The sequence below is a fragment of the Lipophrys pholis genome (genome assembly GCF_963383615.2).
Source record: "Lipophrys pholis genome assembly, chromosome: 5".
Classification (NCBI taxonomy): Eukaryota; Metazoa; Chordata; class Actinopteri; order Blenniiformes; family Blenniidae; genus Lipophrys; species Lipophrys pholis.
Genome location: NC_137628.1, coordinates 29,609,545 through 29,633,837, shown reverse-complemented (window position 1 = coordinate 29,633,837; position 24,293 = coordinate 29,609,545). Strand labels below are relative to the sequence as shown.

At 42.2% G+C, this 24,293-nt stretch overlaps 3 protein-coding genes across 4 annotated transcripts; 2 read left to right on the top strand and 1 right to left on the bottom strand.

Annotated features, from left to right (window-relative positions):
* Positions 1–41: 41 nt before the first annotated feature.
* Positions 42–6,965, bottom strand: mvb12a (multivesicular body subunit 12A). Its single transcript, XM_080464497.1, has 10 exons — positions 6,837–6,965; positions 5,688–5,777; positions 2,637–2,720; positions 2,441–2,540; positions 2,204–2,333; positions 1,946–2,086; positions 1,715–1,827; positions 1,541–1,599; positions 1,372–1,437; positions 42–918 (listed from the first exon to the last, which is right to left on the bottom strand). The coding sequence occupies exons 2-10, from the start codon at positions 5,775–5,777 to the stop codon at positions 832–834; spliced, it is 870 nt and encodes a 289-aa protein (XP_080320623.1). The 5' UTR covers positions 6,837–6,965; the 3' UTR covers positions 42–831.
* A 3,934-nt stretch (positions 6,966–10,899) lies between these two features.
* Positions 10,900–19,128, top strand: LOC308110411 (pre-B-cell leukemia transcription factor 1-like). The gene is made up of 8 exons (XM_080464671.1): positions 10,900–10,955; positions 12,606–12,679; positions 15,595–15,827; positions 15,900–16,090; positions 17,041–17,176; positions 17,289–17,445; positions 18,474–18,536; positions 18,640–19,128. Exons 1-7 carry the CDS (start codon positions 10,915–10,917, stop codon positions 18,506–18,508), a joined length of 867 nt encoding a protein of 288 aa, XP_080320797.1. The 5' UTR covers positions 10,900–10,914; the 3' UTR covers positions 18,509–18,536; positions 18,640–19,128.
* Positions 19,129–20,351: 1,223 nt separating this feature from the next.
* sid4 (secreted immunoglobulin domain 4) lies at positions 20,352–24,015 on the top strand. 2 transcript variants are annotated; one of them, XM_080462700.1, is made up of 9 exons: positions 20,376–20,468; positions 21,067–21,213; positions 21,296–21,430; positions 22,154–22,326; positions 22,583–22,769; positions 22,849–23,028; positions 23,101–23,132; positions 23,199–23,367; positions 23,458–24,013. In XM_080462700.1, exons 1-9 carry the CDS (start codon positions 20,420–20,422, stop codon positions 23,460–23,462), a joined length of 1,077 nt encoding a protein of 358 aa, XP_080318826.1. In that variant the 5' UTR covers positions 20,376–20,419; the 3' UTR covers positions 23,463–24,013. The 2 variants fall into 2 exon arrangements, with proteins under 2 accessions (XP_080318825.1, XP_080318826.1); XM_080462699.1 differs by having other exon boundaries at positions 20,352–20,468; positions 23,101–23,367; positions 23,458–24,015.
* Positions 24,016–24,293: the final 278 nt, after the last annotated feature.

Genomic DNA, 24,293 nt, shown 5'->3' with positions numbered 1-24,293 from the left:
ATAAAAACATCACGCAGGCAGCAGGAATTACTTTTTTATTTAGGATTTTATTTCTTCCATGCAGTCAAGATTTATTACAGATAAGATAAAAACAAAGATAAATATTTGGTCCATTTTCAGTACTCCTTAATAATAATAATAATAATAATAATAATAATAAAGAGCCTAAGCATGTCCCATTGATCCCACATTCACTCAGGCACTAAACAAATAGACAAACTTTATTCCATCACCTTAAAATAAGCTATATATTATGGAATAATGCAGAAACCAATATATATTCATAAAAACAAACCTTGTTCGACATTTACATACGTGAGTTTATCATTCTAGACCGTTTATCCATCAAGTTGACCCACTAAAGCGCAATATTACGTCTCCTCTTCAGAAGATCAAACCACGAAGGAAACAAAGAGCAGAAAGAAAAACCGTCCTAAAAGACAAAGTGCATAAAAAAAATGGAGCTGAAACATCCGATTTAAAGCTGCAGACACTCAAAGCAAGACAGCAGACACTCCAGAAAACCTTAATCACCTCTTAAACCCGTCATCTCTGTGTATGTCATTAAAACAGAACGCTTCTTTAGTAAATTGACACTTTGAATGTTGAAAACTGGTAATCCTGAGTTTGGAAATATTCTGGCTTCAGGATGGTGCTTGAAGACCTTTTCCAGACGTCCAGCTGAGAGAAACTCTTTACACTTCAACCTTTCTAGGTTTCATATAATGAGGCCATTATCCTTCACTTGTGACATGTTTTTGAGGTTTTTCCTCCAACGAGCCCGTTCAGACAGGATCGAGTAACAAAAGTGAGACGACTTGTAAAAAAAGATCACTGAGCCGTGGATTCGCCTCCTGCTGTGACCGACGGTCTCGTCCGCTTCGCAGCAAATTCCTCCACCGCAAACGTGTAGTTATACTAAAACCAGACAAACACACCGCAGTTTGATGAAATTAAACAAAGCACTAACACGAGCCAGTTTAAAAAGCTTCTCAAATCATATATCATTAGTAAATATAAGAAAGAAGAGCAACAATTGTACCCTGGACAGCAATGATATATAACATGTATAATAATGGTATAAACTATATTTGTCCTTCATAAACATGATAAAAAGGTATATATTGTGATAGAGAATACTATTAACTTAAATATTGCCCCACTATGTTTTAAATTTAAAATGTAATTGATGAAATTTAAATTGTGTATTATATATATTATCATTTGTAAAAGTTTTTTGTTGTCGTTCCGTTTCAGTTTTTTCTTCTGAAGACTGCCACATAAATTCCTCTCAAAATCAAAGTACATCAGAGTTTAGTGTTGATTCATATACTTCCATCAGAGAAAAACACAAAGAGACAGTAACTGTACCTCATTCTCAATATCTTGGAGCGACTTGATCCGGATGTTGTTAATCTGCGAGTTGAGCTGAGGATCCTGACGGAGAAACGACAGGCAGGAAGCATCCGTCACCAACCAGACACTAAAAACTATATTCAGCAGTGGAACTCATCGCTTTAGTGTCGAACCCTGAACGTACCGTCCTGTTTGCCTGGACGTCGTATTTCGGGTGGAGGCTGAAGGGAACGCCGTCTAGAGCTGCGTGGGGGAGAAGACAGGTGTAACAGGTGAGTGGAGGAGGCCTGAGGCCAGAAGCAGCATCATAACGTTCCTGTGTGCGGCGGAGGCGGCGGCGGCGGCGGCGGCAGAGTACCTGTTACTCCCTGCATGCTGCTGTCAGCAGGTTTGTTCACCTCGTCCTTGTTAGTCAGGCTGCTGCGTCTGTGACTTAACCTGGTATTTGTCCGCGGAGGAGGAGGAGGGTTGCTGAGCAAACAACAAGGCTGACTTCAGCACATTTTATTCTGACTTTTTAAATTTCTTTTTAAATGAAATACATGAGGAATGATAACTTTCCCCACACCGGAGCGTGTATGCACTATACCTGGGTCTCAGGGGCAGAGGAGCAGACGGCTGCTCCAGAGAGAGGCTCCTCAGGTCCAGGCTGACCCTGCGGGGTTTGGCCTGAGGCGCAGGGCTGGTGAAAAGCCCCTTCCTGCACCACAACACGTAGCCATGGATGTCCCTGAGGAAAAGGTTCATTCAACCACGGAGTCGGGACCGAAGCAGTAACAGATCAATGACTGACTGCGTTACTCTTAAGTTGCATTTCTACAAACGCTCGTCTGTGCGCGGTACCGACCCCACGTAGGTGTAATACTGCAGCATCATTTTGCTCTTGGCGGTTAGTTTGATGTCCAGCAGGGCCGTGTCCACGCTGCCCACCGGCACCATGCGGACGCACAAACGTTTCTTCTTCGATACGGTGGCCTCTGCACACACACAACAAAAAACACTGAAAATGTTGATTCACGATCCCGAGCTCCTACAGTGACGTGTGTGTGTGTGTGTGTGTGTGTGTGTGTGTGTGAGTACTGACTTGGCTCGAGGTGCTCTGCCACGTAGCAGTAGCCGTGAGGAATGCGGTCCTTCTCGGAGATGATCTGGATGTCTGATACCACCATACCGCCGGTCAGGTCCTACACCGGCAGAGGGAACGACAGGCTGCTGTTCAGCTCACGGAGAGGTCGGACACGTATTAAATAACGGAGGAGAGTCTCTCTCTGTCTGCTAACCTTGCTGTAACACAGGTAATATCCAGATTTCATTCCAAAGCTGCGCGTGAAGTTTGCTGCTGCGCCTTCCTCTGTGATGCTGATCTGCAGAAAGCAGGGAGACGGATGAAGAAAAGCTCCGGGGGGAAAATATCTCTGGTTAAATGCAAAGTGGGCGACGGACATAATGAAATGGGGGGATAAAAGGAGCGTCACTCTGGGGTTAAAGGAGGGATGTTAAGGTTAAGGCCCCGTTTACGCGACAACAACTAATCCGTTAAAATAAAGTGTTGCGTTTCCGCTGCAGCAGCGGACACACCGACAACGATGTAGTTAGTCTGCTGGGCCACGGGAGGGCGCTGTTGCTTGTTTATGCCATGAAACCACACAGACGTGTGCAGAGAACAAAACAATATAAACGTGAAGTAAAAGGAGAGAAACCCAACATCCGTATGGACTGATGATGAATCGGATGCTATCAGAGGAGAGTCTCAACTATAAAACTACTGATCTGGACCATAAAACTAGAATACAGACCGCGAGTCAAACAGGTCGGCCATGCTTGTTTACAAGTGGACGAGCAGGAGGAAGGGGAGGGAGGGAGAGATGAGCAGTAACGGGCGCCGTAGCCTCCATCAGTCTCTGCAGGAGGGAATAGCGACCGTTAAAGAATCTTTCCACCTCGAGAGCCGGGATAAAAACTTTGTGGATCAGAACACCGGTGTCGTGGAAACGGACCCCCAAAAAACTGAAGAAAGTTCTGCGTATACACTCGTAGTCGTTGTCGTGTAAACGGGGCCTAAGAAGAAATCTAGTGTGGCTCTATAATTGGGAACTATCACCTGCTGGACCCAGCGGTAGATAAAAACAACAACATGTGTAAATAAAGTTATGATTTTGACATGTAAATAAATTAGACGTGTTCATTTAAAGTAGGATTTCCCCTCTTAAGACACGATCCCATCACATCCCCTGGGAACAATAATCATTTAAGTATTTCTGCAGCAATAAAGGCACCACAGAAGAATGACAAGAATCACTAACTCCCACCGAGAGAACGGATAAAGTTTTTACACGAAGGTGAGTACATTTGAATTTGTGTCTAATGAATCCTGTGTGTTTCCTCGCAGGATGTTTAACAGACGTCCTCAGCGAAGAGGTGGCGTGTGGTTGTTGTTCCTGGTTTGCAATCTGCAGCCAGTGTAGCAGATGCTACTGATGCGACGCAGCGGTTCCTCAGCTGAACTGGAGCAGCTTATATTTACTGGATTCACATAAAGCCGAGTCAGCAGGACACACTGCGGTAGTCTGTGTTTATCAGACATCAGCAGTGTTTACTAAAGGCCCAATCATTCTGGAGACGACGTCAAGAACTCTCAAACCGAATTACAAACAGTAACTGCAGTTTTAAAAGTCATTAACATAAAATTATACACATTCAGTGGCTGTGAAACATCAATTCTGGTCTGGACTTTTACATTCTGTGTATAAAAAGTGTTTTTTCGGAGTTTTAGTTTGGAGCGGCTCCTCAGACTCACACAGGAGTTTGAATCCTCTTCGTGCTCGGCGGCCAGCGAGTGAACAGACCCACAGACTGACACGTCTCACACAAAGTACTTTTTCTGAATGGTTATAAATGTGAAGGTAAACTATGTCAGCATCTCAAGACTTTAATATTAAAGTGCAAATATCAAACTGTTTCTTTTCTTGCGCAAAACCTTCGGAGTGTATAATCTAATACTTTCCTAAAACAAACCAAACAGGATCAACAGATGCTCGAGCCATTACTCTGGATGAAAATGGTAAAAAGGAACAATCTGTATTAACATCATAATTTAATTTATTCTAACTCTAGTGGATAAAAAGCAGGATACCGAGATTCCACCAATCAACTTTTCATACGATCATTCCCGTTAAAATTTCTGGATATTTTATATTTAAAAACATTACAAATTATGTTCCATGTGACAAAAGAAAGTCCATTTATAATTTAAGGGCGGTGTTAATGTTTGAAACCTGTAAATTAAGAACAAATGTTAAATCTAGATTATGAGGTTATTGGGATGGACTTAATGAAAAGATGTAATTTTCTGTGTGTTTTCAAAAAGAGTTTAAGATGTAAAATAATTAAAAGTTATGCTGTGAACTTTTCATTTGATTCATTCATTCATTTTCTTCCGCTTATCCGTTTCCGGGTCGTGGGGGTGTCAGTCTGAGCACAGTCTGTCACCCAGCTCACATAGCACCATTTAAGAGCCTTCCTGCAGGTGGTGAGCCCACGGGAAGGTGGCGCCCGGCGTGGGACACAAACCCACTACCCCTGAGATTGTGAGTCTCATGCTCTACCAACTGAGCTAGCCGGGGGACATTTTCATTTGATATTTACTTATTCAAAAAGTGATTTCTAACCTTTTTCTATATCCTTTTTCCGTTGCTGGACGGTTCTTTTTTTTTTTTGTAATGATGTTCTCGTTTGCTGATTTGTATAAATGCAAATGAAATAAACTAACTAAAAATAATGTAATTCAAATTTTAAGTGACAACACTTGTTTATTTAAATCATCCGACTTTCTCTTCTATTTTAACTGTCTTGTTTTTTCCCCCTTTCTTATTCTTTAACTGTACAATTACTTCAATCTTCCATATTTAGCATATTTCAGTTCTGTAAAGCGTTATTCCTCTATTATGGTTTTATATCTGCTATGTTTGTCTTTAGGTTTTAGAAAAATCTCTTTTTAATCGATTGGATTTTAGTTGTTTTCTTGTTTGTTGGTTCAATATTTACATCCTTTACCGGCTTATTTTAGACAACTACTTCAGACAAGCATTGATTCTCTGTTAAATATTATTGACGTGTCCGTGCGTGTGTGTGTGTGTGTGTGTGTGTGTGTGTGTGTGTGTGTGTGTGTGTGTGTGTGTGTGTGTGTGTGTGTGTGTGTGTGTGTAAACACTGCAGTTATGCATCCTGTAGATTGTTAACTCTTCAGGTTTCTGCGGTGCAGGGGAGACGGAGGCTCAAAGCAGGACTGGAAACAAACTGCTAGTGAACTTGAGAGTCAGCTCAGTTCCTACCAGAGTGAAGTCTTTGGGGCAGGTCCCTGTGTTGGACGTCCAGGCCACTCCGGTGACGGGCCGGACCGTCCCGTGCTCCATCAAGGACATCTGAGGGGCAGATGGGAAGAAGAAAAACAAAAAAAAATGTGCAGACGTTACACAAACTGCATCACACTTGTAGTGGAGTTCTTCATTGTTTGTCATCCTGAGTGCGGGAGGATGAGCCGTTCTCCATGTGACAACAAATACAAACTGCAGGTAACTTGTTCCTACACACACGGAAAGTCCAGCTCGTCCTGAGGCGACATATTGTTCAGGACAGAAAGATCCCATTCAGGATATATAATCATATTATCACTATAAATTCAATGAACCGATTCAGTGGAAGAGTTCGTCCTTGACCACAACAGAAGTGTCATTTTACCCCAGAGACACTTTCCCCCTTCATAAGGTGAATAACATGAATAACACGCTTGTCCTCAGTCCTTATGGAAATATTGACAACGCTGAAGTCGAGGACATATTTTCTGATTTTCACTCAAAATAAAAACAAATCAAAAATAAAGGAGCTGACTGCATTCAGTTTGTGTGAATTTGGACAAAAATAAACGTCTTTGTATTGAATTTTCTCACTCGATCACACTGCAGTTATAAAACTGTCGAAAAGATCAGACATGAAGTTCTACTTCCAAAAACAGTTGAGATACTGTGTTGAAGGTAGGTAAAATCTGAATTAAACTTTTTAAAGAGAATTCGTTTACTGCGACATACGTTTGTCCAAACTTTTAGATGTATGGTTAAGCACAACTAGTTTGTAAAATCTCTCAAAGTAAACTAAGCAAAGAGGTGAAAGCTGGCATACAGAATCTGGAAAAAGCAAACAAGTGAAGAATGAATTATGAATGAGTAATAGTTTCCAGTCACAGAAACAAACCTCGTTAAATGTCTACGTGTATTTATTTTTTAAACAAGCCTACACACATAATGATGCGATTATTAATTATGTTAACTGGTAAAGTTTTGATTTTGGACAGATTTTCAGTCAGGATCGAGTATTCATGACTTTAGTTCCCGACTGTTAAATTCACAAAACTCCGTGTTAAAAATTTAACCGAATATGAATTTGTTCAACAATCGATTGATGTAATTAAGAAAACAGACTCTTACTGTGTGGACGTGTTGACTTCTGTCCCTCCGACGTGTCCTCAGTCTGGACGCTTAAAAAACTTTATGTCTGTCAACCGAAATGTCCTGATCTTCCTCGTCAAAGCAGGAAGTACTCCATCCATTGAGACTACAAGTCCCATGAGGCACTGCGGCATTGCGTCAGCGTCAAGGCAAACTGCAGTTTGAACGCCAGAGGGCAGCAGAGAAGTAAAAAAACAACAACCATAAAACCAATATTAACTTCATTTAAAATGTGCATAGAGCTTTATTTTATTCATTTTTCGGTAACTTTTTCAACTTCCTCAGTGGTGGCAGGAGGTGGGTAAGATGAAGAAAGGTGAGTAGAAAAATAAAGAAGACTAATCATAACGTACAAGGTAAGGCAAATTTATATCAATAGTGTCATTCAGACACTTATCAATTCGTCATATATTGCACGGAAGTAAAGGAATTACTATACAAGAAAACAAGGTGATTAAAATCCTAATCTTAAGAGATTGAGATTATGATATACATTGAACCAAACCAATTAAGAAAGGCATAAAAAGGAGAATAAATACAATAAAAGCTTTATTAAGATAGAGGTATTGACATAAGTAAAATCTAATATTTAATGGAAAAATAATAATGTTTGAAATAAGAGGTTCACAGTCCACAGGATTGTAGGAACTAAAAGCTGCATCACCTCGTGAGATTTACTTTCCAGACTCCGGAAAGTGAATCTCTTTGGTCTGGATGTTTCATATTCTGCAAGTAAATCTGAGATGCATTTAGGCCCAAGATCATTTGAAGCTTTACAGACCAAAAGCAAACCTTTGAATAGGATCCTTTGACTCTCAGGCAGCCAGTGGAGAGAAATGACCTGAGGTGGGATGTGCTCCACCCTCTTTGTGCTGGTGAGGACTCTGGATGAACTGCAGCTGCAGATTCAGGCTTTTAAAGTTAAAGTTGTGAGGCAAGACGACCATAAAAACTATGTGGACACATTCATTCGTGGGTCCTATCTAATCTAAAAATAAATGAATGGTATGATACATCGAGAGCAGGTCTGTCTGTCACACACACCCTGACAACAAGAGTTAACTGTCAAAACTCTTCCTGACCCGTTCAGGTGACCTTGGATGTTTTTGGCTTCGGCAGTAAAAAATATATAATATTTATGTTAAATAGGAATCTATGTCCATGAAATGGCTGGAGACAGCTTGGAAAAGAATAAACATCGTAAATATAGCAACCAGTCTTTTAAAGTGCCGTTTGATTGTGTTCAACACGCAGTTACCTGCCATTTTCACAAAATACTGTGAAAAGCTGCAGCAGCAGCTGAGAGCAAATCCGGAGAGGTTATGTTTAATTCAAGACAATTTATTCCTGCCTGAAGTATCTCGGATTTTTTTTTTTCATGTTTTAGTCATGAGTGACCACATGGAATGGGAATAATCCAGGAAGAGAGAGAGAGAGAGAGAGAGAGAGAGAGAGAGAGAGAGAGAGAGAGAGAGAGAGAGAGAGCACAACATCCACATCAAGGTTGATCAATAAACCGAGGCAACATAGAAAACACAGTTATTCCTCTTAAGTTACTGTGAGGATGTGTGTGTGCCTGGAAATGAGAAAAGACCCCCGCTTGCAGCATCCAGAGGGGCTGAAGTCCCTGTTGGCATGGCAACACGTAGAGCGGACGGTGGTACAGCGGGGGGGCGGGGGAATGGGGGGGGGGGGGGACTCTTCCATCTGGGTGAAGAAGAGGAAAATATCTTCTTTTATTCTGAGTCCTTAGTTTTATGAACTGATTGGCCAATTAATGAGAAAGAGGCAGCAGTAATCTGCTGAGTCTGAACCGAGGGGGAGGCGGTGTGTGCGTGTGTGTGTGCGTGCGTGTGCGTGCGCGTGTGTGTTTGTGTGAAGCTGCAGAAGACACAGCATGAAACCGGAATTTTAATACTTTCAAAATAAGAGTAACACGTTAAAGCAAAGAAACGCACAAAGCGGTAAACTTTGCCGAATAATGTACCTGCACTATTGAATTTATTATACATTTATTCTGCTAATTCAGTATGTGTCTCGATTTATATTGTATTGTGTATTGTCTTGTTAATGAACCATGAATGAATATATTTCTGAAATGAATCAATGAAATACTAGTAAAGTCACTATAAGTCTGTTTTGAATATCTGAAGCTCTTTTTCAAACCTCCTACCTCCTTTTTCATATTAATACTGTGGCACATGCATATTCTTTTATGCATTTTACATTTTTTAATCTGGCACATACATGTACCGAACTTACAATTCGTTTGACTTTAACGAGTCAAGTCAAGTCACTTTTATTTATAGAGCACTTTCAAAACAACTGTGGCTGAAGCCGAAGCGCTTCACATAATAGACAAAATAAAAATGACAATAGACGAGTAAAATCAGCAAAATACATTAAAACAAACAATAAGATTAACGACAATAAAACCAGGCACAGAGTCTCAAACATGGTTAAAAGCCACAGAATAACAATGGGTCTTAAGATTATTTTAAAAAGTGGACAGTGAAGGGGCTTGTCTGACGGGCAGTGGAGCTCAGTCCACAACAATGACAATGACAATAAAAATAGTTCTGATCATATTTGTGCTAAAAGAAAAACAAATACACATTTATTCTTCTAGGAAGATTTAGTCAGTGTAAAATTAAATTAAGTCCTTATTTCGGAGCCTAACTAAAAAAAAAGGATTGAATGAAGAGAAGGACTTATTAGATTTTACCTTCAAGTGCACTTTTAGATTGAGAAGGATATACAATTTCCAATATGGCATTTTGTTGAATGAACTCCTGACAAGAGTTTACCTATGAGATTCATATTCTATTCTATTCTATTCTATTCTATTCTATTCTATTCTATTCGACAGTAATGTAACCTATATAAAGGCATTAAACAAACAGTTTTTACTTCAGGGCAACATACAGACAAACCGACAACATTGTGCCATAATAACCTTAAAACCTAAACTTTAATGTTTTTCTTTGATGTGATGCAGAGTATACATGATGGAAATTTCACAAAACCAAACAATTACTCATGAAAAATAACTACAATCTCAACATAAAGCCAATTTGAATAAAATCTTTCCACTGTTCTTGGCGGGCTGGAGCCTCCTCCTCGGTCCTTGTGTTTGACACGCTGCTTTCAAGGCTTTACATTTTAATCACATTGTGTTAAGTATAATTATATATAAGTGAATTTTGCTAATTAAAATATAGACTGATGTGAGCGTTTGCTGAAGGTTTATTGAACACGTGTGGCGCACGAGGCGGATGCGCCTCCATCAGGCCGCGAGCTGCGCGCGCTTGACAGCGCAGCTTCTCCGCGGTGCGTCTGGGAGGAGCGACCAGCAGGAAAAACACCGCGTGCGGCGACGGTAATCTGGAATAAAGCGACAATAAAGGACAGAAACCCGCCGCGGGAGGCTCCGGGTGGATGCAGCTCCGGGGGATCGGCTCCTGCGCTCCGTGTTTCCGGTGACTTTTCCTAAATGAAGGCTGAGCAGCGCGCAGGGCGACAGAACACAATAAACACGGTTATGAAATAATCCCAGGCTTCACCAGTCCACAGTGTTACTTTCATTAAACGATCATTTCTCTCGCACCGACCAGGTGCAGCCTCAGTTATTTGTGTCATTAACACATCTCATCTTTATTTCTTGTCAAACCTTTTAGTTTTATTGTTATTGGAGTGGAACAAACACACGTTGTAGATTCCTGATTTATCTTCTGTGGGACTTTTACTGCCAAAGGAGGTTTGCAGTTTGTGGAGTTTGGTTAATTTCATTGTTGGGCTGCTGCACTTTTGTCCTTTGTTACTCAGCCCAGAACAAGCAGCCTGCTCACTCTGTAAATCCTGGAGGTTGGAGCCTCCTCTCCCACCCCCACCCACACCCCCTCCTTTCCTGGGAACAGGTATGGAGGACCAGACCCACCTGGTGACTGCTCACATGGGAATAACTGGGGATGATGTAGGCGACCCCGATGCCCTCAGGAAATTAAACCACAGCCACAGCCAGCCACAGCAGGACATCGGCGACGTCCTCCAGCAGATCATGAGCCTCACAGGCGGGAGTCTGGACCAGGCTCAGGCCAGGTAACCTGCTCTCATGCTCCTCCTGTCACTGGATGTTGACCTGTGGGCCCTGGGTCATTCTCTCAACTTATTTCAACCTTGTACTGGTCGGCAACTAGACACAAAATTCAAGGAGCTTCTAAAATGCAACAACAAAGCAAATGTTGTTAGAACTGAGTCCGAGACCATTTAAAGTACAAATCGAATAGCAAAGACATTATCGCATCATATTATTTTAGTTTGATTCTCTCAAGTCATATCATGATTCCCTCATTCAACAAAGTCATTGCAGAAAACGTTTTTCAGTAATATGGTGCAGCTGTAATTCATACCTGCTGTTTAATGTCAAAATGTCCCCGTGTGGGAAGAATAAAGCCGTTTCATCTTATTGTTCTTTACATGAACATAACCTTGACCCAGTCGCTCTCAGATCTCACCAGAGAGCCCAGAACTTCATTTCCATTCAGTTATTGTTTTATGTTGGAGGGCCGCGTTGTGATGAGACGCAGTGAACGATAAGGACGATAAGGACAAATGAAATGAAAAATACTATCTGATAGGTTTTTTTAAATCAACATTTCATATTGTTCAGCCTGAAATTGTTTGTGATACTTTAAATACCCAACATTTACATTTAGATGTGGCTAAAATGACCTTCCTTGTCTCAGCACTTGTTAATTGTGGAAAATGATCTTGTCTCTGTTGTTTGTGTCCCACCATGTCGGCCCCAAATGATTGTGACTCGTCCCTTTTAGGTGAAGCCCCAGTTGTGGGCATGCCTTCCTCAGCGGTAGGTAATTAAAGTGCTGTATGATTGTTTTAGTACAGGCGCCAACTGATTTATTAAAAATGTCTTTTCCAGGTGAATCGGCTCATTATGGTTGCAAACATACAAGAACACATGGTACCATGACAGTTCTCAGGGATGCTGCATGTTTTTGCTGTGAGCTGAAGGCTTCATGAAGTTATTTCTTAAAGAGGATATTTAAAACCCAAATATTAAAAACAATGATCAGGTCATATTGTGCAAAATTCCCTTTGTAAAGGTTCTCCCTAATCGTCCCCATACCTGGACTGACGCCCCAGAAGTGAAGACAGTCTGTCCTCTCTGTCCCTGGCTTGTTTCAGGTTTTAAAAAGTGTGTTGCTCCAACCAGCCAATCAGAAATCAAACCCTATATAGTGTCATCTATTTGGGTTTAGCCAATCCCAATCAAGGTAGGCCCTCCCTTCGACTCCTCCCACAATCAGGCAGCTCTGCTCTGGCACATGGCACCACGAGAGGAAGTACTTCCTCCTCTTCCCAAGATGGGCATGAGTGGGCGGAGCCAGTCCAGCTCACACAGACACAGCAGATTCTGAATGCAGCTCCTATGATCCAACATTCAACGAGACCATGTGAACGTGTTGAAACGCTGGAGAATATGACTCCTATAAAGTACATTTTGCCAACAGTTAAAAGTTTTACACCTCCCACACAACCTGCTGAAACAAACACGAGAGTGAAACTGTCATTATGTTGTAGTGAAGCGCCGAGCCGTCAGAACAGCTGTCTCATCTGTATTCCAGGGAACTATTGTCTCTGGGTATCAGAACCTATTATAGACTCTACCCTGTCAACAAGTTTAATTTCTGTCTCTCTCTGTGTTATTCTGTTATTTCCCCCTGAAAGGAAACAGGCTTTAAATGGCCACAGAATGAAGTCGGCCCTCTTCAGCGTCCTGTGTGAGATCAAGGAAAAATCAGGTAAAACTGTTTGAGTGTCTGTCGTTCCATTACTCCCAGGAGGCAGTAGAGAAAACAATTGCATGCTGGTGAAGTTAAGCGTTGTCTACTCTCCCGATGCATCTTGACTTTGATCGTTAATGCCGCCGTTTACACACAGTATTAGGCAGCTGGAGCCTCTTTCCTGGTAATGTCACCGATTCAGAGCCGCACAGTGACACATCTGTGACCGAGACCGAGAGAGAGATCGGAGACACACGATGATGATTGTACACTTTCCCAGCCTCCGCTAAGCAGATGTGATTTGTTATTAATGCACTGTCTCTCTGTCTCCCTCTCCTGCTCTTGTGCTCAGTGTGTCGCTCTCTCTCGCCTTCACTTTTTTTGATGGGATTTTTTTTTTTTTTTGTGCTCTAAAACTCATCTTCTGCTGGCTGCCTTGATGCTTGTTGATGATGCTCCCGTCCAAATCAGATGGTGAAAAGACTAGAGGCACTACTGCCGGAGGGGCGTCATAACTCCAGACGCTATTGGCTGAGAAATTCATGGGAGCAACAGGATCGACTGATCGGGGTGATTAACATCCGGAGTCTGTGGCGGCAGCTCAGATGACGCAATGTTCGGATGGATGCATTTGTGACTGGATTACGCGGGCCTCACACAACCATACTTTTAAGTTTTACAAAATTTTAAATAGGATTTCATGAGGTTCATTTGTCAGCAGCTTTGAATCTTCTCATTTAATAATATTGTGTTAAAAGCCTTATTTGCGTCTGAAGAAACTGGGTGTTTATTCACTGGGATCTAAAACGCTTTGGTGGGACGCTTCGTTTGATTATTGTTGCAGTTTTTGGTGGAAATGTGTTGGAAATTTCAGTAGGTCTGTGAAAACAGTGCAGCGTCGACCAACCACATATTGAAGCTAAAACAAACATATTTTCACACATGATTTGGGAAATCAATAGTGAGTCTGATCAGGTGTGTGTGTGTGTGTGTGTGTGTGTGTGTGTGTGTGTGTGTGTGTGTGTGTGTGTGTGTGTGTGTGTGTGTGTGTGTGTGTGTGTGTGTGTGTGTGTGTGCGTGTGCGTGTGTGTGTGCGCTCGGCAGGCTGTCATCGCCCTTGTTGTGGGTTATAAATGGGAGACGTTCACTTGAAGCTCTTGGTAATTGCCACCTAATTTGCATACCTGTGCAAACGAATGACCTCTCAAATGAGCTTTCATTTCTATCCTGAGTCTTCTGTTGCTCATTAAGAGTGGCTGTTAATTAAAGCTGGGTGTGATGTGAAAGCTTGACTTCCTATAACAGGAGCGCTTTAGTTTTTTCTTTCTGAAGGTGATCCTCCCTCCCGTCAGTGGTTTGTGTTGTCACTGTTTCCTCTTTCTTCTTGGGCTTTTTGAGAATTACAGATTTAGTTGGACTTGAAGCCACTTCACCACCTCCACCACAAACACCTGTAACTTAGACTCATTCTGCCGTAGCGCGTCTGAAATCTTGACTTTATCGTGCTGGTTTAGGAAGAGATGTTCCTGAAAATAATGAATTATCAACTAGTTTTTATTCTTTGGAGGTGCGTGCTGGAATAGTTTAAACACTTCTTGGATCAATTCTCATGTTCAAATATTGATATTTACACTGTAGTTGGTGTTTTCTGATAAACGTGTTTGTGTCACTGATTAATTTGTGTTACAAACTGCTCCTATGAGGTTTAACCTTCAAAACACTGATAGAAATATAGACCTGTCATTTGTTAAGAAGTGACACATCATTAGAAAACAAAATCTCACGTTGGTTTTAATATTAAAGACTGAAATGTGGACAAGTTGGTCTTTTACGCTTTGTGTTCTAAATATAGTCCAAGGCCATGAGTTTATTATTGAGGATTTATTTTACAGCTGATGAACCGGCAGGAAGGCCAATGAGCTGCCAGTGATGTTTTCCTTATTATTTGTTTGGAAAAATACATTTAATGCATATTTATTAGCATGAATAACAAGAATTCGATGAACAAAATTGTTGATGAAGAATGAGAACTTATACTGTCTGCCTTGGCGTCTTTGTGGCTGCTATAATTTATAATTAAATACCTTTAACTCCTCTCGCTTCTCACAGTAGTTGAGGATTATCGTCAAACATTGTGGCAGAAAAATGTAAAGTAAGGGAAAACTTGGAAATCGTGTGAATTTAGTCTTGTAGTGTGAACTGGTGCCCCCTGCTGGTTGATTAAAAGAAACATCCCACTTGATCAAAAATGTCCAATAAGACCTTTAGAATTCCGAGAAAAGGCAAAACGAAAGATTAAAATGTAAAACTCAGTTCAATGATGTCGCTGTTTAATTCCTCTGTGTTAGAGATGATGTTCACAGCATGACCCTTATTGATGCAGCGTTTTATCCTGAATTAATGGAGCAAACACAAACATGAAAAATGCAAAGAAGCGGCTAATTATTACTGTTAATCCATTTAAACGTGACTCATTGAGACACAGTGATTTTCATGGCTTCGTAAAGGTTTGAATGTCAGTGTGTTTGGGTAGATAGTGTCTAAAACGTACGCATCCTGTTTTTCTGCTTCCGTACAGTGGAACCAAAAATGCAGGCTGGTTCGCGTGAAGCAGGATCTGCTGTTTCTTGTGATTTCCTTTTTCCTCGGCTCGTCTTAAACCTGGAGTTTATTTTCCTCGTGGCTCTGACTAAAACTCCATATTAGAAACATGTAATACTGAACCTAAAAGTGAATAACTCCACCAAGTATATCTAAATTCATAAATGCTGTCATTCAGAAAGCCGCCGGTAAACAAGGTATGTTGATGTAGTAAACAGAGAATCTCATTCAGCTGTGAGTTCCAGATGTGGAAACTTTTCTAACTTGACGTCTAAAACTGAGATACTTTCTTGATTTTATGCATCAGTGACAGTTTCTCTTCCCCTCCTCAGCCCTGAATATTCAGGGAGTCCCACAGGACGACCCCCCGGACCCTCACATGATGCGACTGGACAACATGCTGTTAGCAGAAGGCATTGCTGGTCCAGATAAAGGCGGAGCCTCTGCGGCGGCGGCGGCGGCTGAAGGGATACCTGACGACGGCAGCTTAGAACACGCAGACTACCGGGAAAAGCTCGCTCAGATACGACACATTTACCACGTCGAACTGGAAAAGTATGAGCAGGTGAGTGAGACTTTGCAGGATGACACTCCTCCACCACCTGAAGTGACGTCCTCAGCTCCTTGTCTCATGCAGGCCTGCAGCGAATTCACCAGCCATGTGACCAACCTGCTGAGGGAGCAGTCCCGGACGCGGCCCGTCACGCCTAAAGAAATCGACCAAATGGTGGCGATCATCCACCGCAAGTTCAGCGCCATTCAGATGCAGCTGAAGCAGAGCACGTGTGAGGCCGTCATGATCCTCCGGTCCAGATTCCTGGATGCCAGGTTGGGTTTTCATTTGTCCAACTGTCAAGCAGGAAAAGTTGGAAATCCTCCGGAACGATTCCTCCGAACTCTCAGTCTCTTGTGTTTGTCTCTGTCTGATTCACCCACTGGGCTAATACGGTTTTAGAATCACTTGTGCCTGTGTGTGCAGTGCTCAGTGTTGGACCTTGATTTGTGTCTGCACAGCGAGACGCGTGTTTGTCATGAGATCTGCTCGTGAAACTGGGATTTGCGCTTACACAGATTTGTATGTCTGTGCATGCACAGTCCAAGTTTGTTCTGTGTTTAATACATGTAAACTGACAAGTGCATGGAAATCCTTCTGCCTTCACGTGTTCCAGTGGAGGGCCTCAGCCAGCTGAATTGTTGCTGCCCTTTTGCCATAACAGAGATTCATCACTGATGTTGTGTTTTGTTCACCCCAGTCTAGACTTGCAGTCTCACCTCTATTCAGCCAGATCCTTTCCTGAATCTTATGTCTGAAATGACTAAGCACAACCACAGCTGAGTTGTATAAAGGTTGTATACTGTATCTATGGGGACATGAATAAGCCTGTCAGCCTATAATGAGGGCAAACCTGCCCCATGGAAGTTATGCTCAAATCTCGTTTAAAGCAAAATTTCTGGGGTGGCGGTTAAGACTGAAAAATTATTCACACACACACACACACACACACACACACACACACACACACACACACACACACACACACACACACACACACACACACACACACACACACACACACACACACACACACACACACACACACACACACACACAAAGCATTTGGCACTCTATTAGTCCCATATTTACTGATGTCGGTAGCTATTCTATTCTATTCTATTCTATTCTTTTCACGTCTTGCCTCCTTTTCAATATTGAAATATTCAGTCCGTCAGTGTGTTTGATAAAGATGGGTAATCGCTGAATGTTGTTCTTCCACCAGACGGAAAAGAAGGAACTTCAGCAAACAGGCGGTGGAGATCCTAAATGAATATTTCTACTCCCATCTGGGTAACCCCTACCCTACTGAGGAGGTTAAGGAGGAGCTGGCCAAGAAGTGCTCCATCACTGTTGCCCAGGTCAGGATATGAGGAAGCCATGCTGGACTCAAACAAAGGCGCACAGGGTGCAGGTGAAGCTACACCTCTCTTAAGTTCACAGCCTTCCTTCTTTCCTTCGTATTTCTTTAAGGTGGCCAACTGGTTCGGCAACAAGAGAATTCGGTACAAGAAGAATATCACAAAGTTTCAGGAGGAGGCCAACATGTATGCCATGAAAACTGCAGTGGATACTGCAAGTGTGTCTTCACTCTCGAGCCAGTCCGACTCCCCGGTGACACCAAGCTCAGGTACACACTCACAGAATGTGTTGGCGAAAAAAAAAAGAGGAAAAAAGTCTGATTCAGTCAAAACAGATGGGACGAGATAAAAGCGAAACCAGCGCAGTCCAGGGATTGTGCTAAAGCCGGCCTCCAGTCCTTCTCCCAGCCGACTTCAAATGAGCCAAAGCCAACAGTTAAGTCTGACTCAGGTTCAGTCAGACACGATTTGGACGCTGCTAAGATGTTTTCACTGACTGAACAAAGCAAACATGAGATGGATATTGAATTTCTGGTGTTTGCTCTGCACTCCAGCAGCAGGTTCTTTGTGCTTATCCAGGGCCTGTTTTCTTTGGCTTGCACAAAAGCACAAGCCCCAAATGAGCCCACTTTAACAGATATCGTCCCTGAACTGCAGCCTGCTGTTTTACCGTGAAGCAAAAACTATTCTGTCAGAGAGCACTTCTAATCTTGTTGGTCACCACAGGGGCCAGAGTTTGTGTACCAATCACTATAGCTCTTAACTAAAATATGCACAAAAAAGTATGAAAATGTGTGTTTGGGAGAGGATTTCTTTGCTGTGACAAAATTTCCTTCAAATGCTTTATATATACAGTATATTTCTTTTGCTTTGGAATGTGGCTGTACTTGTGAGGACCATGTATTTGTGGGATGAGCCTACAGAGCTCAGGTTGAGTTTTGCCCTTGAAAAATGATTAGACAGATTTTCTCTGCTCATGCCAAACGGCTTGTGTTTGGGTTAGAGTGGTGACGATCAAATGCGACATATTGGACCTTATATATGTCGCATTTCTTCGGATTTAAATCCCCAAATCAACCAAACATCACTGAGCAAGAGGAAATTAAAGCTGTTTGGTAACTGAGATACTAAGCTCAGCTGCTCATCCCACAAAAGCATGTTTTTTATATTTAAAACGGAAATAATCCAACGGTATCAGATTTACTGAGAAAAAATAAACTATTAAAACTTCCTTAACTTTTGTGTGTAGTGAACCCTGTGTGTGTTTGTGTGTGTGTGTGTGTGTGTGTGTCTACAGGGGGATATCCAGCCATCTCTTATACACCAGATTAGACGTTATGACACGGTCTCCTGTTCTCATGTGAGTAATCCTGTTAGCAGATTCTAATGAGTAGAGTGAGTGTGGATCCTCCCAAAACAATCTTAATTTACCCCACAATGTCCTCCCGTCCTTTCCTCATCAGATGGACGACAACAGACCAATGAACTGGATCAACTTCGTCGCTCGTTTCTTCCTCCTCCTCAGAAAAACTGAGTGCAGGCGACTTCCTGCTGAAGAATCTCCCAAAAACAAATGCATTTTATTTATTTTCTTTTTTCTGATCACTTCCCAAAGTTCTTTTAACCTCCTAACATACTATACGTATTTAATTCTAATATCTCCATTGTTTTAAACAAGTACATCATTAAAACAGAAGCAATAAAATAAATATTGCTTCACCTTTAAGGACAAGAGCTTGCATGTGCTCTTGAGACAAGATATTGATTAGTCATTTTATTTTCAACACAATAAAAGATGGAGAGAATAAAAAGAGATGCACTCTAACCTGTTTTTTAAACAAAATCTTAGATATTGATTGTATGTCTGTTTCTTTTTAATTTTTTAGAATATGACACAGCGCGACCAAAACATCACATAACCAAAATGAAATAAATACACTTGAAAAAACTTGACAAAACTTTGTATGCTGTGGTTTTGTTTTTTAAAAAAAGTGATTTTCTTTCTTTAATAAATCATTATGAATGCTGATTCAGTTTTGTTTGTAAATGTGAATTATGTTCAACAAAATAAAGTAAACCAAAGACAGTCTGATGCAGGTGATGATCTTCAGTTTTTATACATAATGATTCCGTTTCTCTTGTAAAACAAAGAACTTCGATAGTAATAATGTGTGTTTTTACTCACGTTCGCCCTCTGGTGTTCTGTTCCGCCACTGCACATAAAAGGCTTCTTCAATTGAATTGACAGTAACTTTCATATTTTTGTTATTAAGCATTTCGTGAGCCGAACAACACAAAGTGAGCTCTACAGAACGTCATTGTGGTGAGTTCCCAGGCAAACATTTTGATTTGGTAAAAGTGTGTCATCCTGTCCTTCGCCTTCCTTACTGTAGAACTGACCATCTCCAGGGTCTGTGTCCCGACTCCCTACCTGAACCATGGTCTGGATCCCTCCCCTGTTCACTATATCCACCCTTTCTGCTCAGTATGTCCAAACCATCCTGACCTGCCTCGTCTAGTTTTATCTGCAAACTGCTCAACGTTAATCTTGTCCATCAAACCAGGAACAATCCCACTGCGAGGTGCAAGTGCTAACCACTGCACCACTTTGCTCATATCGTTTTATATTAGAGCACGACGACACGTTGCTGCCAGTTGAAAAAGTTTTTAATTTCCTTTGGTTTAGATTTTCTATGTTTTAATAAAAACATTTCTTCCACATTCCCGATGTCGTGACTGTTCTAGCAGGTTCACTGCCTCTATGACTGCCTCCATCGACCAACACAGGACAGAAAACGAGGGACGTCTGCGCTCTGAAAGCTCTCAGTTTGCAGTTTCATTTAATCTAATGCTGCAGACTCACTGATCAATACAGACGCACCAGCATTTGACTGTCGGGGGTCATTTTCTTGGAAAGCTAAATAAAACCAAGACAAAATTGCATTATGTCTGTACTCATGTTACTATAGACAGAAGGTTTTATTTTTGCGTCGCCCATTTTAATCATATTGTGCCTGTAGTATCAGTGACATGGCTTATTTACCACTTTATGGTTTAACTTTACTGATCAGAGTATTTTTAAGCTGAAACGTTGCAGTGATATTATGAAAGCTGCTCATGTCGAAACTCGTAAGCTGACAACCACTTCAGTATTTGACGAGGGGAAGTGGTAACGGAAAGGTTAAAGGTTGAACACGATCAAAAACAGACGCAGACAGAGAGGCTGTGGGTAGTGTGTTCATCATGGATTTAACTCCGGCAGCTCTGATCCTGTGTTCTCTATTGTGTTCAGGTAATTAATCTGTTTCAATTCTAGGAGCACTTAAAAACCTTAACTGGCTTATTGAAAGAAAATAGCTGTAAATGTTGGTTTACTGAGACATAGCTGTGATTAAAAGGGGCAATTTCAAGGTGGATTGCCAGCAGCACACTAAAAAAAGACATTCAAATTCATCCAAGAAATGTTATTATTGTTATTTCTGGTTATTTAGAGGTGTTTTGTGTGTTTTTGTTGGACTCAGGCTTTTATGGAAGAAATAGTCTGAATGAGAACTACAGAGAATTAAAGTTTATCACGTTTTTCCTGTTGTGAGCAAAATAATGATGAGAGTTTCTCCTCTGTTGCTTTGTTGAAGGCATCTCAATCTATAAAATCTGTGAATACCAACGCAAGATGTGATTTCATGTAGTGTAATGATTCGGTCTCTTCTCAGCCTTCATTTAAATATTTCTCTTTTTGCTTTGTCATAAAGCTGCACCCCGGTTCAGTCTGTGTATTTGCTTTGGTTGTTTGCTCTGGGTTTGTGTTTGTCTTTGAAGGCCTGTCTAAAGGTTGACAAAGCTGATTTGTACATGCATGTGTGGTTGAAGCGCTCTGTCTGTCTGTGCAGTGGCCGCTCAGGCTCCCGTCGTCTCAGTGGAGCCCAAAACTCTCACTGTGCGCCAAGGAGAGTCGGCCAGCTTCCGCTGCCAGGTGAGCAGCGGGGCACAGCCGGTCCAAGTGGAATGGAAAAGAGCCAATAACCAGGAATTACCAGGTCAGGGATAGAAACCTGTAAACACTGGCAAAACAATAACCCCATCTGTGAAGTTACACTGAAATCGCTCGTTCCCCTGCAGAAAACGGAAAAGTTGGCCCAGACGGCTCCGTACTGACCATCGCTAGTGCCCGACCTGGAAACCAGGGTCAATACCGCTGTGTTGCATCCAACCGCGTTGGCCGAGGTGCAGCCGCCGCCTTGCTCAACGTCAAATGTGAGTCTGACTCAGTGTTCTGCCAAAGCAGTGTGTGCAGAAAAACACCAATACATAAAACAGCAGGCCTTTCTCTGATGCCGTCTGAATCAGTCACACTTCTGTTGCCGTTGAACTTCACATTCAGTTGTGAGCCCCGAAGGGTTTTTATCACATTTTTACTGTTTTATTTTAGAGCAGCACATTTCTCTGTAACACGGTGAAAACAACAATTCAAAAAAAAAAACTAACAAAAAAAACATGCACAGGAAACTGCAATGAAGTATGACCAAAATCTGCTGAGGAAAAACAACAACAAAAAAACCCAAACAAACTCACTGTGGAGTCCAACTCACAACTTCTCTTTCTTTTACTGTCAATGCTCTGGATAATTTTCAGTCTCAATAGGCAACTTTTCCCAGCATCCTCTGCACCAAACTGCAGAAAAAGAAAAAACACAGTTTGCAACAGGCTACAAACATAACAGACCCAGAAATATCCCTCAAGAGTTGTTGCAGGCAAAAAAAAGAAGAAAAAAAAAGAAGTTTAAAAAGAGTGGGAAGTTTGCCAAGTGTCCAGAGATGACGCCAAATAAATAACCAGGCTGCTCTAAAAAAAGAAACTGTTGGCTTCCATGTCAGTCAACATGGAATTGATGTTAGTGTTTTCACGATGCAAAAAAAGCAAAAAAAAAAGAGTGTCTCAGTGTTTCAACATGTTTGTCGTCCGTCTTATTTCCCTCAGATGCTCCTAAAGTCCAGCTGACCCCCGCCGGGCCCCTGCGGGTCCGGATGGGTGAGTCCGTGTCCGTGGGGTGCCAGGCCTCCGGCAGGCCTCGACCCAAACTGTCCTGGAAACGGCAGGGATCCACCCTGCAGCTGGTTACCACGGAGACGGACGACATCAATAGCATCCAGGTGAAACGTGAAGTTTGATTTCTTTCTGTAGGGAGCTGGCATGTTGTGGGTTTGTTGGGTTTCTTTCTGTGAAAAGCACCTAGAGATGGCTGTGTTGTAGGAATAAAGTTGAATTGAATGTTCACCTCACTCACTCACTCACTCACTCACTCACTCACTCACTCACTCACTCACTCACTCACTCACTCACTCACTCACTCACTCACTCACTCACTCACTCCGTCATATTGTCTTTGTTTGTTTTTTCTTTGCTCAGTGGCCGACCATCCGTCCAGAGGACTCGGGAGTTTATACCTGCCATGCGGAGAACACAGAGGGGGTGACGGAGGTCAAAGTGGGGGTCATTGTTGAGGGGGGGCTGGGGGCGCCCGTGGCCTCAGTGAGCGCGACAGAAATGACGGTGATCGAGGGACACACGGTGGTGATGGAGTGTCAGGCCAGCGGTGAGATCTGCATGTTTGATACCCCTCTGGTTTGCCTCCCAGTCCTCACCCTGTCATCTGCTTCTGCTCTTGAATCCAGGTTCACCCTCCCCTGTCATCACCTGGTCCAAGCTCAGAGCCCCTCTACCTTGGAGACACACCATGTCCGGTGGAGTTCTGACTCTGACCAGCGTGGGGCGCCAAGACTCAGGACAATACATCTGTAACGCCACAAACATCCACGGATACAGTGAGGCCTACAGTCAGATGGAGGTGGACTGTGAGTGAACTCTGCTGATACATTTCATTTGCTTCCTTCACCACCACTTATTCTGACTTTGTGGCAGCGCAGCTCCTCCGTACGCCACCTGTCTGCCTGACCAGGTGAGGCTCCAGGCCGGAGATGCTCTGCGTTTGCAGTGCCTGGCTCACGGCTCTCATCCCATCCAGTTCACATGGAGCCGGGTGGGCAGGCCCAACCTGCCTGCAGGATCAGAGACCACGAAGGACGGGATGCTGCTGATAGCCCACGTTAAACCCAGTGACGGTGGCACATACAAGTGCGTGGCCACCAACCACGTTGGCTCCAGTGAAGCACTGGCCAGAGTCACCTTAAAAGGTGAGTTATTGTTTTGTTTTAACGATTTAAAGTCTGTCAGAATAAATGATCCTTTTTAATCTTGTGTCTCTTTCTTCTTTGCTCTTACAGCTTAAACCAACAGTCTCACTGTGTCATTGAGGAAACCTCGATGCTCACAACTTCTGCAAAGCTGGATTTCATCAAGACTCAAAAGGTCTTGATACTGGGAGACCAGAGAAAATTGTATTTACTATATCCAGAGAATTGGATGTATGAAGATGAGATAACCAATTAACAATGTTTAAGATTTGAGCAGAACTGGTAATTTTCTACTTTTACAGAAGATTGCAGCCCTTGCTTTTATCATTGCTGCTTCATGTTGGCTTGTGGAGCTTTTCTACTGGAACGGGATGTTGACAGACATGCAACTTCGTGCGTGAGGGAGATTTTTATTCCAGTGGAAAGTATTTGGATACAACCTGTCTCCTTTGAATGTCTCTGCTATAGTGTCAAACTTGAAAATAGAGCATAGGAATAAACAAAAACTATGAACACAATAGAGACCAATTCAATATTACAATATGAGCCTGTTGAAAAGCGCAACCACCAGAATGTTTTACACAATTGTTTTGCTTGAAAGGGTCTGTGCAATTAGCAGCAGTACAATTAAAGCTTAATAATACACGTTGTTGTGTGCCATGTCTCATTAATGTGTTGTTTACTATGCGTGGAGGAAAACAACGCTGCGTACATCAGCGTTTCATTTGTACAGTTAGGAACAATGAAGAAGTAACTCAAAGGCCCACAGGGAAAAGACTCAGATAACCAGAAAAGTCAAAAGAATTCCAAGAAACAAGAGACTGTATTGCAGATTTAAACTAGAGCTGCACTCGGTAGAGCGCAGACCTTCGCCAACGGCACATTTGTTTGTGTAATTGAATTAGCATCGCGAGCATGATAGCCGT

Bases quoted from the DNA above. Each gene is read 5' to 3' on its own strand.
- mvb12a (XM_080464497.1), bottom strand. From the start codon at position 5,777: ATGTCCTTGATGGAGCACGGGACGGTCCGGCCCGTCACCGGAGTGGCC. The intron at 2,721-5,687 runs GTAGGAACTGAG...TGCTTTCTGCAG, and splicing joins GCCCCAAAGACTTCACTCTG to ATCAGCATCACAGAGGAAGG. The intron at 1,438-1,540 runs GTACGTTCAGGG...TTTCTCCGTCAG, and splicing joins ACGTCCAGGCAAACAGGACG to GATCCTCAGCTCAACTCGCA.
- LOC308110411 (XM_080464671.1), top strand. From the start codon at position 10,915: ATGAGCCTCACAGGCGGGAGTCTGGACCAGGCTCAGGCCAG. The intron at 10,956-12,605 runs GTAACCTGCTCT...TCCCCCTGAAAG, and splicing joins CTGGACCAGGCTCAGGCCAG to GAAACAGGCTTTAAATGGCC. The intron at 17,446-18,473 runs GTACACACTCAC...GTGTGTCTACAG, and splicing joins CCCGGTGACACCAAGCTCAG to GGGGATATCCAGCCATCTCT.
- sid4 (XM_080462699.1), top strand. From the start codon at position 20,420: ATGGATTTAACTCCGGCAGCTCTGATCCTGTGTTCTCTATTGTGTTCA. The intron at 22,327-22,582 runs GTGAAACGTGAA...TTCTTTGCTCAG, and splicing joins ACGACATCAATAGCATCCAG to TGGCCGACCATCCGTCCAGA. The intron at 22,770-22,848 runs GTGAGATCTGCA...TCTTGAATCCAG, and splicing joins GATGGAGTGTCAGGCCAGCG to GTTCACCCTCCCCTGTCATC.